The sequence below is a fragment of the Hippichthys cyanospilos genome, chromosome 6 (genome assembly GCF_059441005.1).
Source record: "Hippichthys cyanospilos isolate Australia breed blue-spotted pipefish chromosome 6, RoL_Hcya_1.0, whole genome shotgun sequence".
NCBI lineage: Eukaryota > Metazoa > Chordata > Actinopteri > Syngnathiformes > Syngnathidae > Hippichthys > Hippichthys cyanospilos.
Window position 1 is genome coordinate 15,263,792 of NC_142374.1, and position 13,863 is coordinate 15,277,654.

The 13,863-nt window shown below is 38.7% G+C and overlaps 1 protein-coding gene across 1 annotated transcript; it reads left to right on the plus strand.

The window, feature by feature from the left end:
• Window positions 1–636: 636 nt before the first annotated feature.
• LOC148422350 (long-chain fatty acid transport protein 2-like) lies at window positions 637–13,714 on the plus strand. Its single transcript, XM_088416300.1, has 10 exons — window positions 637–1,322; window positions 2,876–3,085; window positions 3,172–3,327; window positions 3,553–3,677; window positions 4,962–5,156; window positions 5,240–5,330; window positions 6,965–7,163; window positions 7,239–7,336; window positions 11,319–11,449; window positions 11,626–13,714. The coding sequence occupies exons 1-10, from the start codon at window positions 863–865 to the stop codon at window positions 11,800–11,802; spliced, it is 1,842 nt and encodes a 613-aa protein (XP_088272426.1). The 5' UTR covers window positions 637–862; the 3' UTR covers window positions 11,803–13,714.
• Window positions 13,715–13,863: the final 149 nt, after the last annotated feature.

A 13,863-nucleotide genomic window follows, 5' to 3' on the forward strand; every position in this document is an offset into this window, starting at 1 on the left:
TACACTCATCACAGCGTGAAGTCGGCACGATGAGATACAAAGTTGTTACAATGAAATTCAAAGTTATTTTGGATAAAGTACCTGCTTAGATTACGCATTAAAAAAATAAATCAGTAGTAATGTATTCATTGAAGGTGGAAAATTAGAACTAACCCACTTAGATTTTCCCAATTCAATTTAAAGCTTTTCTGGCAAATGTAAACAACAAAGATGGCTGCCAATTCTAATAAATTGTAGTTCCTTGCAGCACATTCGGATCGTCAACAAATTTAATGAAAAAAAATTGAAAGGAATATTACCTATATCTAATTTATTTCATTTTGTTTGTGTTTTTTTTTTTTTTTTTTTCACTGGATGTGGGTGTGTGTGGGGGGGAGGGGCTCGATTTCGCAACCCAGTTTCGAGGGGCGTTTCCTCGTCGGATTAAGTCGGAGTGGTAAAATGTCCCACCTTCCCCGAATGCAGCAATGTGCAGGAGTGGGAGGTGTTCAGGACAATGTGTACGGGTAGAGAGAGGTTCTTGCAAAAAGTTGCGCAACATTACACCGCATGGTCGAACGCACATTAGGTTAAAAATCAAACAAGCGCAAAAGTCTTAAACTTCGACATTGTTTGTGAGACTGAAACACCTTGGCGTTGGGAAAATTGTCACATTTTGTTTTTGGGTTATTTTTCAGTAATCATTGACTCCGCGGGTTCTTGTGAAATCTGAGCTCTGTGACTGGTGCCTGTTCCAACGAAATCCTCCACCCATAGCTGAGCAATCCTGCCCACGATATGCTGACGATAAAGTTTGGATAAATGGTGTTACATGAGTTGTGTGCAGTTGTGTTGTCATCTTTGAGACGAGCCCGTCGAAAACATGCTCTTGTGGGCGATTCTTGCAGCAGCCTTTGCACTTGGCCTTTATTTCCGTTTCCCTTACCTATACCAAGATGTCAAATTCATCGTGACAAATCTGCGAATACGACGCAAAGTCTTCCAATACATCGAGAACAACTACAGCCTCCTGGACCGATTTTTGGAGACGGCGAAAAGGCAGCCGCACAAGCCGCTCTTGCTCTTCAAAGATGAGACGTTCACGTACCAGGACGCCGACCGACTCAGCACGCAGGCCGCCAGGGTGTTGCTGCAAAGCGGCTTAGTAAAGCAAGGCGACACGGTGACTTTGTTTATGGCCAACGAGCCCATGTTCGTGTGGCTCTGGTTGGCTCTGTTCAAGCTCGGATGTTCGGTGGCTCTCCTCAACTCCAACATCAGGTCCAAGTCTCTGCTGCACTGCTTCAAGTGCAGCGGTGCTCAAGTCCTGCTAGTGGCGCAAGGTGAAGTGTTAACCAACAAACCCACTTTGTGCATGTGTACAGTAAAAAAGAAAAACCTAAAATAACCCTTTTGATTCCGATTAAGCTGACCGACTTCATTATGACGTCACTTGGAAAAGGGGGCCCCCATGGAGTCAGACTGTAAATGGCAACACATAATTGATCTTTTTTATTCATATACTATATCTATATTTATTTATAATTCACAATACCTTTGCGCGAACGTGATGTTTTTTTTACTGATTGCATGAAGATATGCTTTTTTTTAATTTATCTTTTTAAATTTTTGTGCATCATGTAATTTAGTGAAATATATGAAATGTTTTGAAAATAAGACATTCCTTTATTTATATGAAGGAACTCAAGAAGGCAGCTTTGCTGGACCTCAAAGTGTGTTGTGATGAATCAGAAGAACAGGTTATAAGAGTCCTCCATCTTTGTTGTTCACATTCCCCAGGAAAGCTTTAACCCTTCCATTATGTTTGTTTGCAGGCAGCAGCAATATCGTCCCTGGGTCAAATTGACCCAGAGTGTATTTAATCACCCAAACTTGTCAGAAATGTGTAAAATCCACCATCTTTAATTTAGCGGGAAAGTTAAGGTCAGATCTCGAAAAATCCAAGAGGGATTAATGAATTTCCCACCACCCTTAAACGCAACATTTGAGGAGGGAAAATCTTATTTTACTAACTGAGAAAACTAGCTCACTACATAATGAAACTGTGCTGAAAAACTACTCATGAGAATGAAGCCATTTAAGTTTTTATCCTGTATTGGAAAAGCAACTGGTACCAGGGCCGAGCACCGATTTAGCCACACACAAAATGTCAGAAAACTGAAAGGATCGAAAAATACTTCAGCATATACATAGTGGAGATTTGTGACGCACACTCCAGTTAATATACAAATTGATTCCTTATCTCTTGTTTAAATTCCACTGTTCAGATATTGAAAGTTCATCCTGTATTTATGTAAACTGTTACGGTTATACAAATGTTTACCAGGATAATTTGGGCTATTGATTTTACAACTGGTGCATGAGAAACCAGGCACGGTTGTGTAAGGATACAACAAAAAACAAAAAAAGTTGAAAATGCGGTAAATAGTGTAATATTTCGTCCCTAACAGACAGATTTTCTGATTGGTCAATTTCATACCTCATTATTAGGTGGAAAGGAAGGCTGTTTGCAATCAGTATTTTAATACACAGGCTAAAATCAACACATTTTGTTTTGCTTGTCCGTAACAAATAGCAAAATCAAGTTGTTTTTTTTTCAGTTGGTTTTACACTTCACTACATTAACAGCAATAGGTAACTGTAAAAGTTGAGATTTTGAGATTACACAGGATGTGTTATGTAACCTGACAATGACTGACTGAGTTTGACACAGGCCAAAATAGACCTCAAATGAAAATATGCTATGTTCACATGGCCCTTTTTTTGTTAGTTTAAACATTTGAGCCTGTTGGTGTTTCATAAAAAAATATGAGAAACACGCTATTGAATTTATGCATGTTCAGTCAAAAGAGTTTTTTTTTTTTTAAATCTCCAGACTTGCAGGGTGCAGTGGAAGAGGTACTCCCAGAGCTTCTGGAGCAGCAGGTGACTGTGTTTTTCATGGGGAGCAAGCAAACAAATTCCAGCATGCACAGCTTCCTAGACAAGATGAAAAATATGTCCGCTGAACCTCTCGCCCAAGATTTAAGATCAGAATTGAACATGCACAGTCCTGCCTTCTACGTGTATACATCAGGGACTACAGGTGAGCCACATTGTGTTGTCGATGTTCCGAGAGGGAGGAAAAACAACTTTGTCACTTCCTGTACTGTTTTCCACTCACTTGAACAGGTCTGCCAAAAGCAGCGGTCCTTACTCATACCAAACTGTGGCGCATGACTATGATTCTGCGCGCCTGCGGATTTAAATCTGATGATGTGCTGTATATTAGCCTCCCTCTGTATCACACCTCGGGACTTGTTGGATTTTCAGGAGCCATCGAGTTAGGTATGCATTTCACTCATGTCGCTCGCTGGACTGACACTTAGGTCTCAATTTGTTGAGTGGGTCGAACAAATTTGACTTTTTTGTTTTGTTTTCGTTTTTGCAATGGTGTTATTATTTTCAATTTGCGACAGTGAAGTGGATGGGCCCCTTGACTGTCTTTTAACATGTCGGACAACCCTAGTTAATGTACTCAATTCAATGTCATGTTTTGTGTCACGTATTCAGGTATCACAGTTGCCCTGAAGAGTAAATTTTCTTCATCTCAGTTCTGGGATGACTGCAGGAAATACAACGTGACTGCCATACAGTACATTGGCGAAATCATGCGTTTTGTTTGTAACACGCCAAAGGTATGTTTTCAAAAATAATTTCTTCACTTTCCAATGGAGGCATCGGAAAACGTTCTGAGGTGTTTTATGTGTTGCTGGAGGCAAAAAGTAAATGTGTAAGTAGGACAACATATCGACAACGTCAACGTGCTGGTTGATTGGTTGATATATTGAGCGCATAAATGCAAATTCCATCAAAATAAACAAAATCAGGAGAAAAAAAATCAATATATAATAGTTTAATGCAATTAATATGTTCAAGAGGAGTTAGAAGAAGCACAAAATCTATCTTGGATCACCTAGCTTGTTCTTTATAAATGAAAATGAAATCTTTTTATCCAGTAAAATGTACAAGTGATTATTTGTATAATATACAGCCCAAGAAAGGTCTAACCCTTAATGCAAAATGAAGGATGAATAAATGAAAAATTAAAGATGTTTTGTTGGGTTTATAATTATTTAATATATCTTTGTAGCATTATATTTTTAACCTCTTTTTTTCACAGCAAGGGATTCACACCTTCTCAATTCTATCTCAAAATGATTCCTTATCTTACCACCTTGTACTCCTATCACATGCGAAATGTATTATCTAATGCCAATCTCTGAAAAGTTCAAAATTCAGCTCCGTTTGCCTTAAACATCCGTAGAGGACGTTGGTGTTCCTGCATGACGCGTGACAGAAATTTGAGCCTATATTTCTTCCTTGTCATTGCATAAGCTTGAAATGACTTGCGGTCCTGAATGAAGAACACTTTGACATTTAAATATTGACACAAAACTGTTGCGTAAAATGTTGCATCCAGGGAAGATGCATTTTGGGGTGTAAACCTATCTAGCGAGCTAACTGCACGCTGTAGTGTTAGTGTTCAAATGAGCTGCATATCAGTTGATATAAAGAAAGGAGCTCATTTCCTGTAGATTAGGGAAGGGGGACCTGTGCACATTCCAAATTATAGCCATGAAATTGCAGCAAAAGTGAATCCAGCAGGGAAGATGCATTTTTAAGGTGTAAACATAGCTAAATAGCTTGCTAACCGGTAGTGTTAGAAATGCGCTGGGAAACTACTGATGTAAACCATGAAGCAGTTTTTGTTTAGTGGGGGTGGGTTTTGCAGGATCTAAGTTTTAGCCATGAAAATTCAGCCAAGATGGAAAATGTGTGAATTCAACATTATATCTCTACAACTGACTGCTATATAGTTCTCAGTGTTTGTATGTACGCAGCATTTAGCTTTTCATATATACAGAATATGTTTTGAGTCTTAAGGCAGGCTCTCAACTGTATCTTTATTTCACTAATAGAAACCCAACGACCGAAACCACAAAGTAAGACTTGCAATCGGAAACGGTATCAGGGCCAACGTTTGGAGAGATTTTTTGAACCGCTTTGGAAACATCCAAATCCTGGAGCTTTACGGAGCAACAGAGGGTAACATCATTTTGATGAATTACTCCGGAAAGATCGGCGCCGTGGGGCGCGACAATTTCTTGTTTCGAGTAAGTCTGAACTTCACTATGCCTTTTCCAATAGGCCCACGTCTTACGCTATCAACTTTTATCAACATTTTGTTGTCTTTCAGTGGCGTTATCCCTTTGCACTGATCAAGTATGACGCGGAACAAGGGGAACCTGTGAGAGATTCATCGGGTCTCTGCATCCGGGTTCCTAAAGGTGTCCCACTTTCACAATCTATGTGGATAAGCATACTTTTCAAAAGAGAAGGATCCGTACTTTATTTTGATATTTGAAGCGTTAATTGAAACTTCCAGTTTTGCTTTCCGCGCTTTGTGTTTAGAGTCATCCGACTCTAAATGTACTGCAGTTCCACAAATACTATAAACGCTTTTCGTTTCTCCAAAATGAAGGCCAGATGCATGAATGCATCCTATGAACCTAAAAATGTGAACTTTTTTTTTTTTTATTCGACACCATTCAAGGAAGCTTGATCTGTCAGCCACATAAGCCGAGTTTTGATGCAATTATATGTCACTGATATTTTTGCTTACAATAATTACCGGAATGGGACGAGCAAGAGGGCAGATGCCATTTGGCTGTTAGCAGCAAATACCTGTTGCAGCTAACAGCAGCACATGTTAGTTTATTATCAATAAGCTCTTTTATTAAAAAAAAAAAAAAAAGAAGCGAGTAGACTGAACCACCGTCCAAGTCCATCCTTGTTCACATACAGGAATATTACTAAAACGGAGAGGTTATGATGCCGCCACCTATTTCAAGAGTGGCAAGGTACGCAACCGAGTGCTCTTGGTTGGTGAACGCGGAAAGGTATTCCATTTGACTCGTTTATTAATTGCGGGCTTTTGGCATATACACACAATCAAAAAATTTGGTGAAACTTGGATGCTATGCAACTTCAGGTATTTATGGTAAAATCAACTCGAGCTGCATTGCGAGGAAACGGAAAAACAACTACATAATTTAAACAATTAAAAGAACCACGCAAGAAATAATTGTAAACTTAATGGAAAACTGTTTTGGGGTTGATGACAAAGAACCATTTTGTGCCCAATTTCATCTACTGAGATGTTAAACTTCCTCAGATTTTAAAGTGTTCAAATCTCAGATGATGTCCTTACCCGCTATAGGAATTTAGTCTCCGGTGTTCATTTAACAATTCCTGAAGGTTTCAGGTCAATATCCTTCTCCTTAGGTACTGGTTGCTATGGACAATTGAAAGTTGAATGTGTTAAAAGGTATTTTTATCAAAACTACTTGGCAACATTCAAGGCTTTGTAACATTGTAAATTTTCGAATCAAACGATATATAGTATATCATTTTAGAAGAAATTTTGTGTAGAATTACAACATATCAAGATCTCAATTTTCACAAGCTTGGTTTTGTGAAAAACCTTTAACACATATACAGTATACATATACAGTATATTAATTAGAGATGTAATAGAAGAACGATTCAAACTGGAAAATCCATTTGCCCTAATCAGAAATCTACATTTGAAAATAGGTCGCAGCCCATGTATTTATAATGAATCATCTTGCAACATTCAAGGCTTTGTAACATTGTAAATTTTCGAATCAAACGATATATAGTATATCATTTTAGAAGGAATTTTGTGTAGAATTACAACATATCAAGATCTCAATTTTCACAAGCTTGGTTTTGTGAAAAACCTTTAACACATATACAGTATACATATACAGTATATTAATTAGAGGTGTAATAGAAGAACGATTCAAACTGGAAAATCCATTTGCCCTAATCAGAAAGCTACATTTGAAAATAGGTCGCAGCCCATGTATTTATAATGAATCATCTTGCAACTTCCTAGGCGAAGCAGGCCTTCTGGTGGCTGAGATATCTGCAAAAGCGCCCTTCCTGGGCTACGCAAGAGACCTGCAGCAGACCGAGAAGAAGAAGCTGCACGACGTCTTAAAGAAAGGCGATGTCTACTTCAACACCGGTGATTTGATGCTCATCGACAAAGACGGCTTCATCTACTTTCAAGACCGCATCGGTGACACTTTCAGGTGAGTTTCTCTTTGCATTGTTGAAGCTGAGTTTCCACAAACGGAGTTTTTATTTGATTTTTTTTTCAACAACAGGTGGAAGGGAGAAAATGTGTCCACTAATGAAGTGGCTGATGTCATCACTCAGGCTGAGTGCATCAGTGAAGCCACTGTGTACGGGGTTGAAGTGCCAGGTAATTGTACACCACTCACATGCACACAGTACAGTCAATGAGAACACAGTAAATGTGCTAGGACAATGGTTCTCGATCTTTTTTCAATGCTCGGTTGTCACTCTACCAGAAGTGTGCGATCCCCTGGCTAAAACACTGCAAAAAATGATGTGGAGGAAAATGACCCAAAGATGGTCAAAATACTGCAAAAGGCCTGCAGAAACCATGTAGAAATCTCAAGTGCCCTCATGTATCTCCAGGGATATGCTGGTCAGAAAATTGCTGTAGTATACGGCACATAGTGAAAAGAGTTACAAAAAAATCATAGGGGGTTGATACGTAATTGCTTAAGACAACCATTTTGTTCGGTTCAAGCAACCTAGAACATTTAACAAACAACAAACAGGAGGAAGACAACAAGGTTTTCTTGCAAGGAGAGCAAACGGGAACCTGACCTTCTCAGATCTCCGTTCGGTCTGGTTACAGATCCTTTCCGCTCCCTATTTATTCATTTGCAATGGCCCAAGGTACAAAACCTATTGCTGCCCCAAAGGATTTGGGGGAAAGGTCTTGGCAACAATGCAAACAATCAGTATGTGATAGTGGGGGGTGTAGGTGCACTTCCATGCTGTGATCTTCTTTGTCAGGAACACAAAGACCAACCCCCATGCTTTCTAGGGGGTGCAGGTGAGAGTCCATGCTCTTGGAGACGTGTGGTCTCCTCACATGCTCTTCACCAACAGTTCCAACAGAAAATATACATGTCTCCAGATCTAATATACATGTTGCAAGAACAAATATGGGATAACCTAGATACAGTTATTCTAACACTTTTAAGGTTTTTGTTAAAACTAGACAACAATGAATAAAATCTGTCTAAATTTAAAACTCTTCACAACCCGACATGAGTCACTCAATAAAACTCTTTGCTGTGCAAAAGGCATGATGCGCTTTTGCAAAACCAAGCTTATGTTGGGTAATTTAGTTTTTAGTTATTGACAAAATGTCCATTTTTGGATCGCTACAAAAAACAACCTCCTTAAAGGAAGTGTGTGTAATTTTTCGCATGCGCCCGTGAGAGGGTATGTACGATAAAAGCAGCAATACTTATCTATTATCTATTAATACACTGATCCTCCCGCTGTCAGTAGCTATAACAGACATGGCAGCCTCAGGAGGAGTGCCACCCCCCATGTAATATCATGTAATGATAACTAAACCCACAATTATATTTAAGAACACATTAAGAAGACATTAACAGCACATTTATTTTTCATTTTTAGAAAAAATATATTAAATTATAAATTATAAAAATTATATTTTACTTTATTTTATTTAGTTTTTGAAATTTATAATATTACATATATTACATATCTGTAGCTTTGACCAATTTTAACTGCCTCCATGTGTTATATATAATTTTAAAGGGAATTTAACTTTGAATTAGGATACATAAATATTGAAATATTAATTTTTAGACATAAGCCTGATTTTGTTGAAACATATACAGTATGCACTGTATGTATACTATATATACGCACACTTTAGTTCAGTGACAGTTTTTAGTTGCGTAGACTAGCGCCCCCATGTGGAGATTTCTTCTTTAGGCGCAATGCATGATGCCCCGTCTCTCAGTAAACATGTTACAGCATGAATATGCAAATAGTATTTGTTTCGCAAATACTTTTGTTTTGCAAACGTTAGCAGCATAACACCTACTATTACTAACAGAGCTTCCGTCAATATAGGGATGCGAAAAACTGTTTTAGAAAAGCCACAGCAGGAAGCCACAATTCCAAAACGAAGAGATGGGATTCGCTGGATAAAACCGTCTTGTCACTTTATTGTTTTGCTGGAGAACCAAAGATGAAATCAAAAGACAACACAAATCTGAGCTGCTTGATCTCTGCGGTGGGTGTGGGCGTGCGTGTGTCTGGTATGTGTTTACCCTCGTTGAGTTAGTTGAGGTGAATGTTTGGGTTCTCAACTTTGACCCAATTCGTGCAGCGAAGGCCATGCGTGTATGAACTGTGTCAATTGAGCGTGGTTCATTATGGCGCTTCAGAAGGCACTCACCTGCACTGTTTGTTTTTTTTATCACTAACTCCACCTGAACTGTGACACATTTTATGTGGAATGGATGTAAAGTTCACTGATGTGAAAGGTGACTGGATGGAGAGTAAACTACTGACTGCGTAAAGGCTCCACTCACCTGAAACACAACTCGTTGCATTGTGAGTCAGGGAATAAAAGGGAATAAAAGAAATCATTCTGTTGCATTGTAAGGTGGAAGCTTCAGCAACACTTTCTTTCAAATAGAATATTCCTGCTAACTTAATTAATGCATTCTGATTTAAATAAGTAAAACTCCTCTACAACAAAACCTGCATGTGCAAAAAATACCCCCCAGCGTGAAAAAATCTCCATGCATTGAAGCCTTTCTCTCTTTATTACTTCTCCCTACAATGAAAAATCCCCGATGCATAATACGAAAGGTTTTTCTCTCTATTTGCCTTGCTCTAATATTCACTACAGTGAAAACAAGCCTGCAGCCAAAGTCGAGCTAGTTTTATGCTTGACGCGCCGGCACGCGTTTTGCAGCGCTTAATACACGGAGCGGCTTTCCCCCGCAGTCACACGATATTCTCCCATACTATAGGTGGCAGTAAATGGACTCTACGGCATACAAACAACTCTAACATTTTTAAACAGAGTCTTCATCTCTCCCCAACGTGGTGCTTGCCGGCAGTCGTTTCCGATATAGGTCACGTTAGTCCTTTTTAGATGAATCATAAAGGCATTTTAAAATTTTATTAACGTATTTATTTTAATTTACACAAACAACAAACGTAACAAAGACACTCATCAAAAAGTATCAAACTTTCACATCATAGTGCATTCACACCTCCTTACAGACTACAAACTGTAAGCTAACAGCTTAATCAAGTCGTTTGTACCGGCGAACTTCCATAAGCCATGTTTTCCACTCCAAAAGAAATTCTGGAAGGTACGCGGTGCTGAAAATCTGGTCTGCGCAGAGGGGTGTGGTTGGGTAAATAACGTCATTGTGACGTGCGGAGCTCAAGCTTGAACCAAACTTAACACTTAAAAACAGGATAAAAATAGTAAAGATGAAAGATAGATGGAACAAAGTGAAAGACATTACGTAAGAAATTGATGTAACTGTGAAAATGAATGCATATTGTAGACTTGGCAATTTCTTTCTTTCTTTTTTCAATGTTGGATGGTTTTGTTTTTAGCTTCAGTCAGATTGTAGAGCGCACAACACGTTTTTAATGTTCACGTCCGAGACATATATTTGCTTTAGTGAAAAGTCCCCTGTTGTGAAAAATTTCTGGCTGCAAATATGATTTTGTTGTCGAGGAGTTCTACTGTATGAGTGTTTGTTGACCGTCTTCCTCCTTCATTCAACACTACGACAGGCCTCATCTGCTTCAGATGTGCTTCTATTTCCATGACCTCAAAATGCATTTGTTTTGAAATTCAGAACTAGTTTTCATGTAAAGCAATTCTCAGGGCAAATCAATCCATCCATTTTTCAAATTTTCAGTTTTCCATCCATGCCTGTATATTAACCAATTCGTCGGTTGCTTCCATACTGTACATCCTCAATGGTGTCACACACGCAACATTGGCAACAGTCTCCCCAGAAACGCACGCTCTCACTCGTGTCCCAAGGGTCTGCTTAAAGCTTAAATAACCACTTGGTGGGAGCGCTGCTGGTGGGGTTTCGCTACCAATTACACGAGACCTCCTCCTACACCTTTTTTTCACACTGAAGTTCAAAAAAAACTCTCAGAGGGACACAACTCCTTCGGGAAACTTTGGTCTCTTTAGTATCACATGGTCCTACTATACCTCACACTTGCATCTTAACAGCCACACACACACGCGCACATTATACAATTTATATTCAACAGTATATGGTGCTTTGTTTATAACTTTTACTGGTAAAATAAATATGTCATTTTTCTGTTGACAGGCAATGAGGGCCGAGTAGGCATGGCGGCCGTAGCGCTACAAAACGGACATGCGTTTGATTCCGAAGGCATTTTCAAGCACCTGGAAAGCTTCCTGCCAGCCTATGCCAGGCCTCGTTTTATCAGGATTCAGGTACGCAAAACATCTTACCAAATTATTTGCAAATACTGGAGACAATTGGCCTATTGCTACAATAAAAGTGTGGTACTACAATCCGATGTAGTGCAGGAGTTCCTTTGTTTTGTTCATTGACATGCACTGTCTTGGCCCCTTAAAATAAATCATCTTAAATTCCACTTTAACGGCAGAGCTCCTTGGATGTCACGGGAACATTCAAGCTCATGAAGTCCAGGCTGGTTAAGGAGGGCTTCAACCCCTCTGCTATCACAGATCCACTCTATTTTCTGGATGACAAGGAGAAGAAATACGTCCCACTTACAACGGATATACTCGATGCAGTTTTATCAGGCGAGATCAAAATCTAAAACTCTTTTTGCGTACTTGTTTCTTTTAAAAAAAAAAAGATATATTTTCAACTGAGTTTGTTTTTTGATGACTTTTAGTGTCTTGTGAATGCTATACAATATGGCTAAGTAACCGTAAATGTGCTAAAGCTATTAGCTATTAAGCTGTTGAAAATGTCATATTTCATGCCAGGTTAAATACTAAAATTCTAAAAAGTCAAATAAAAAAAGTATCTAAACATATTATTCCAGGGACATGCTTTTTTTTTTTAAGAGGGGAGGGTACCAGACTCAAGTGTAAATGCACATCCACTACAGTAGGTGGCAGTGTTGCTCTCAAGGAGATTCATTTCATGCAGATTAATACATTCAAATCTATAACTGAAAACTCAAACCATCCATAGGTGCGAATGTGAGTGTGAAAGGTTGTTTGTGCCCTGTGATTGGCTGACAACCACTCCAGCAGATAGCCCGCCCCTTGTACAAAGTCAGCTGGGGCTCCAGCTCACCCTTCACCCAAATGACAACAAGCGCCATAGAAAATGAATGAATGGATGTTTAGTTCTTTGCTTGTAGTTTACACAGCGCTGTATGACTCTGAGATCTGTTTCTACTTTTTTTTCTAACTCTTGCTTGTCGCTAAATATTGTCATCGGTGTAATATTATATTAGTTTGTCATTATTATTATTATTATTATTATAAATCCCTTTAAGTGTGATGTTGCTGTTAAATGAATATTTGCTGGCTATTTCTGTTAAATGGAACATGATTATCTTTGTTAGGATTGAATTTTTGCTAGGATTTTGAACGATTAGAATGGCTAGTTAGTGTTGGTATTTGTGTTTGTGCGTGTGCCCTTGGTTTTTGCTACATGGTGGGGACCAAATCACTGTTTTAGTGGAGACCTCTTGTACTTTTGGAGACCATTTTGGTGGACCCCACAAGTTTAGTTTTTTTTGAGTGTCAAAACTTGCTTTTAGTGTAAAGGTTTCAATTAGTTGAGGTTAGGATAAGGGTTATGGTTGGGCAATCAGTTGTGATGGTTAAAGTTGGAGTTAGCATATGTCAATGCAATGTCCCCACAATGATAGAAAAATGTAAGTGTGTGTGTGTGTGTGTGTGTGTGTGTGTGTGTGTGTGTGTGTACGCGCATACTCATACAGCCACTTGCCCTCCCTCCTTCCAACAATCATCAGACCAACAAGGCTCACTTTCACACTTGCCATTCCTCCTCCTCCTCTTCCTGCAGATTTATGCAAACTTTTGGCTACAGTATCATTTGGAAACATTGTACTGTATTTACTCACAAGAGAATGTACAGATTTACACCAAAAGTCACCTCTCATAACCTCTTGCCGTCAAACTGGTTGTTTTTCATGTTCTTGTTATCAAAGTTTAGAGGCATTTAAGCCTTTTTTTTGTCTGTTATGTCTGTCCAGCTACATCATTAAAGTATCTCAAGTTTTTGAGCTTTTATCTAATACCTTGACATTTTACTTTAAATTCAAAAGTTGTTTTTTTTTGAGGGTGGGGAGGTAAAAAGTGAACAGTTAAAAAACAAAAGCTTCTGTTTGTATATTGCCACTCCTTGGAATCTTAAAACTACGACAGTTACATCGTATCTGTTCAAAAAAATGCTATCTTAGCCTTACGTTTTCCTAGCTTAATGCTGGTTTGCATTGTTAATGTGATGCTTTAACAGTTTAGGTGACAGAATGAAATCAAAAGGTGAAGTAATAACATGCACACTGACAATATAACAAGACTTCATATTGTTTTTTCTCTGCGTAGAACTAGTAGGTTATTAGTGCTGTACCGATGAGCTGAGAATTGCGACTAATTTGTGTTTTCATGCAGTTTAATAGCCACAGATGATTTGAGTTATGAATGTTGTCACGGAATTAATTAAACATATATCTGAAGGCAACACTATATGTTAGTTTAGTGTTGTTTATTTTATTTTTGATGGTTGTTGGCTTATGTTGTTGGCAACGATGTCTACAATGTTCTACACAGTGTCCCCTTGTTTATCATGGGAGTTATGTTCCCCAAACTAGCTGCAGTAACCAAAATATGCAAAG

Coding starts and splice junctions, on each gene's coding strand:
- LOC148422350 (XM_088416300.1), top strand. CDS start 863: ATGCTCTTGTGGGCGATTCTTGCAGCAGCCTTTGCACTTGGCCTTTAT. Junction 3,086..3,171: donor GTATACATCAGGGACTACAG/GTGAGCCACATT, acceptor TCACTTGAACAG/GTCTGCCAAAAGCAGCGGTC. Junction 3,678..4,961: donor TTGTTTGTAACACGCCAAAG/GTATGTTTTCAA, acceptor TTTCACTAATAG/AAACCCAACGACCGAAACCA.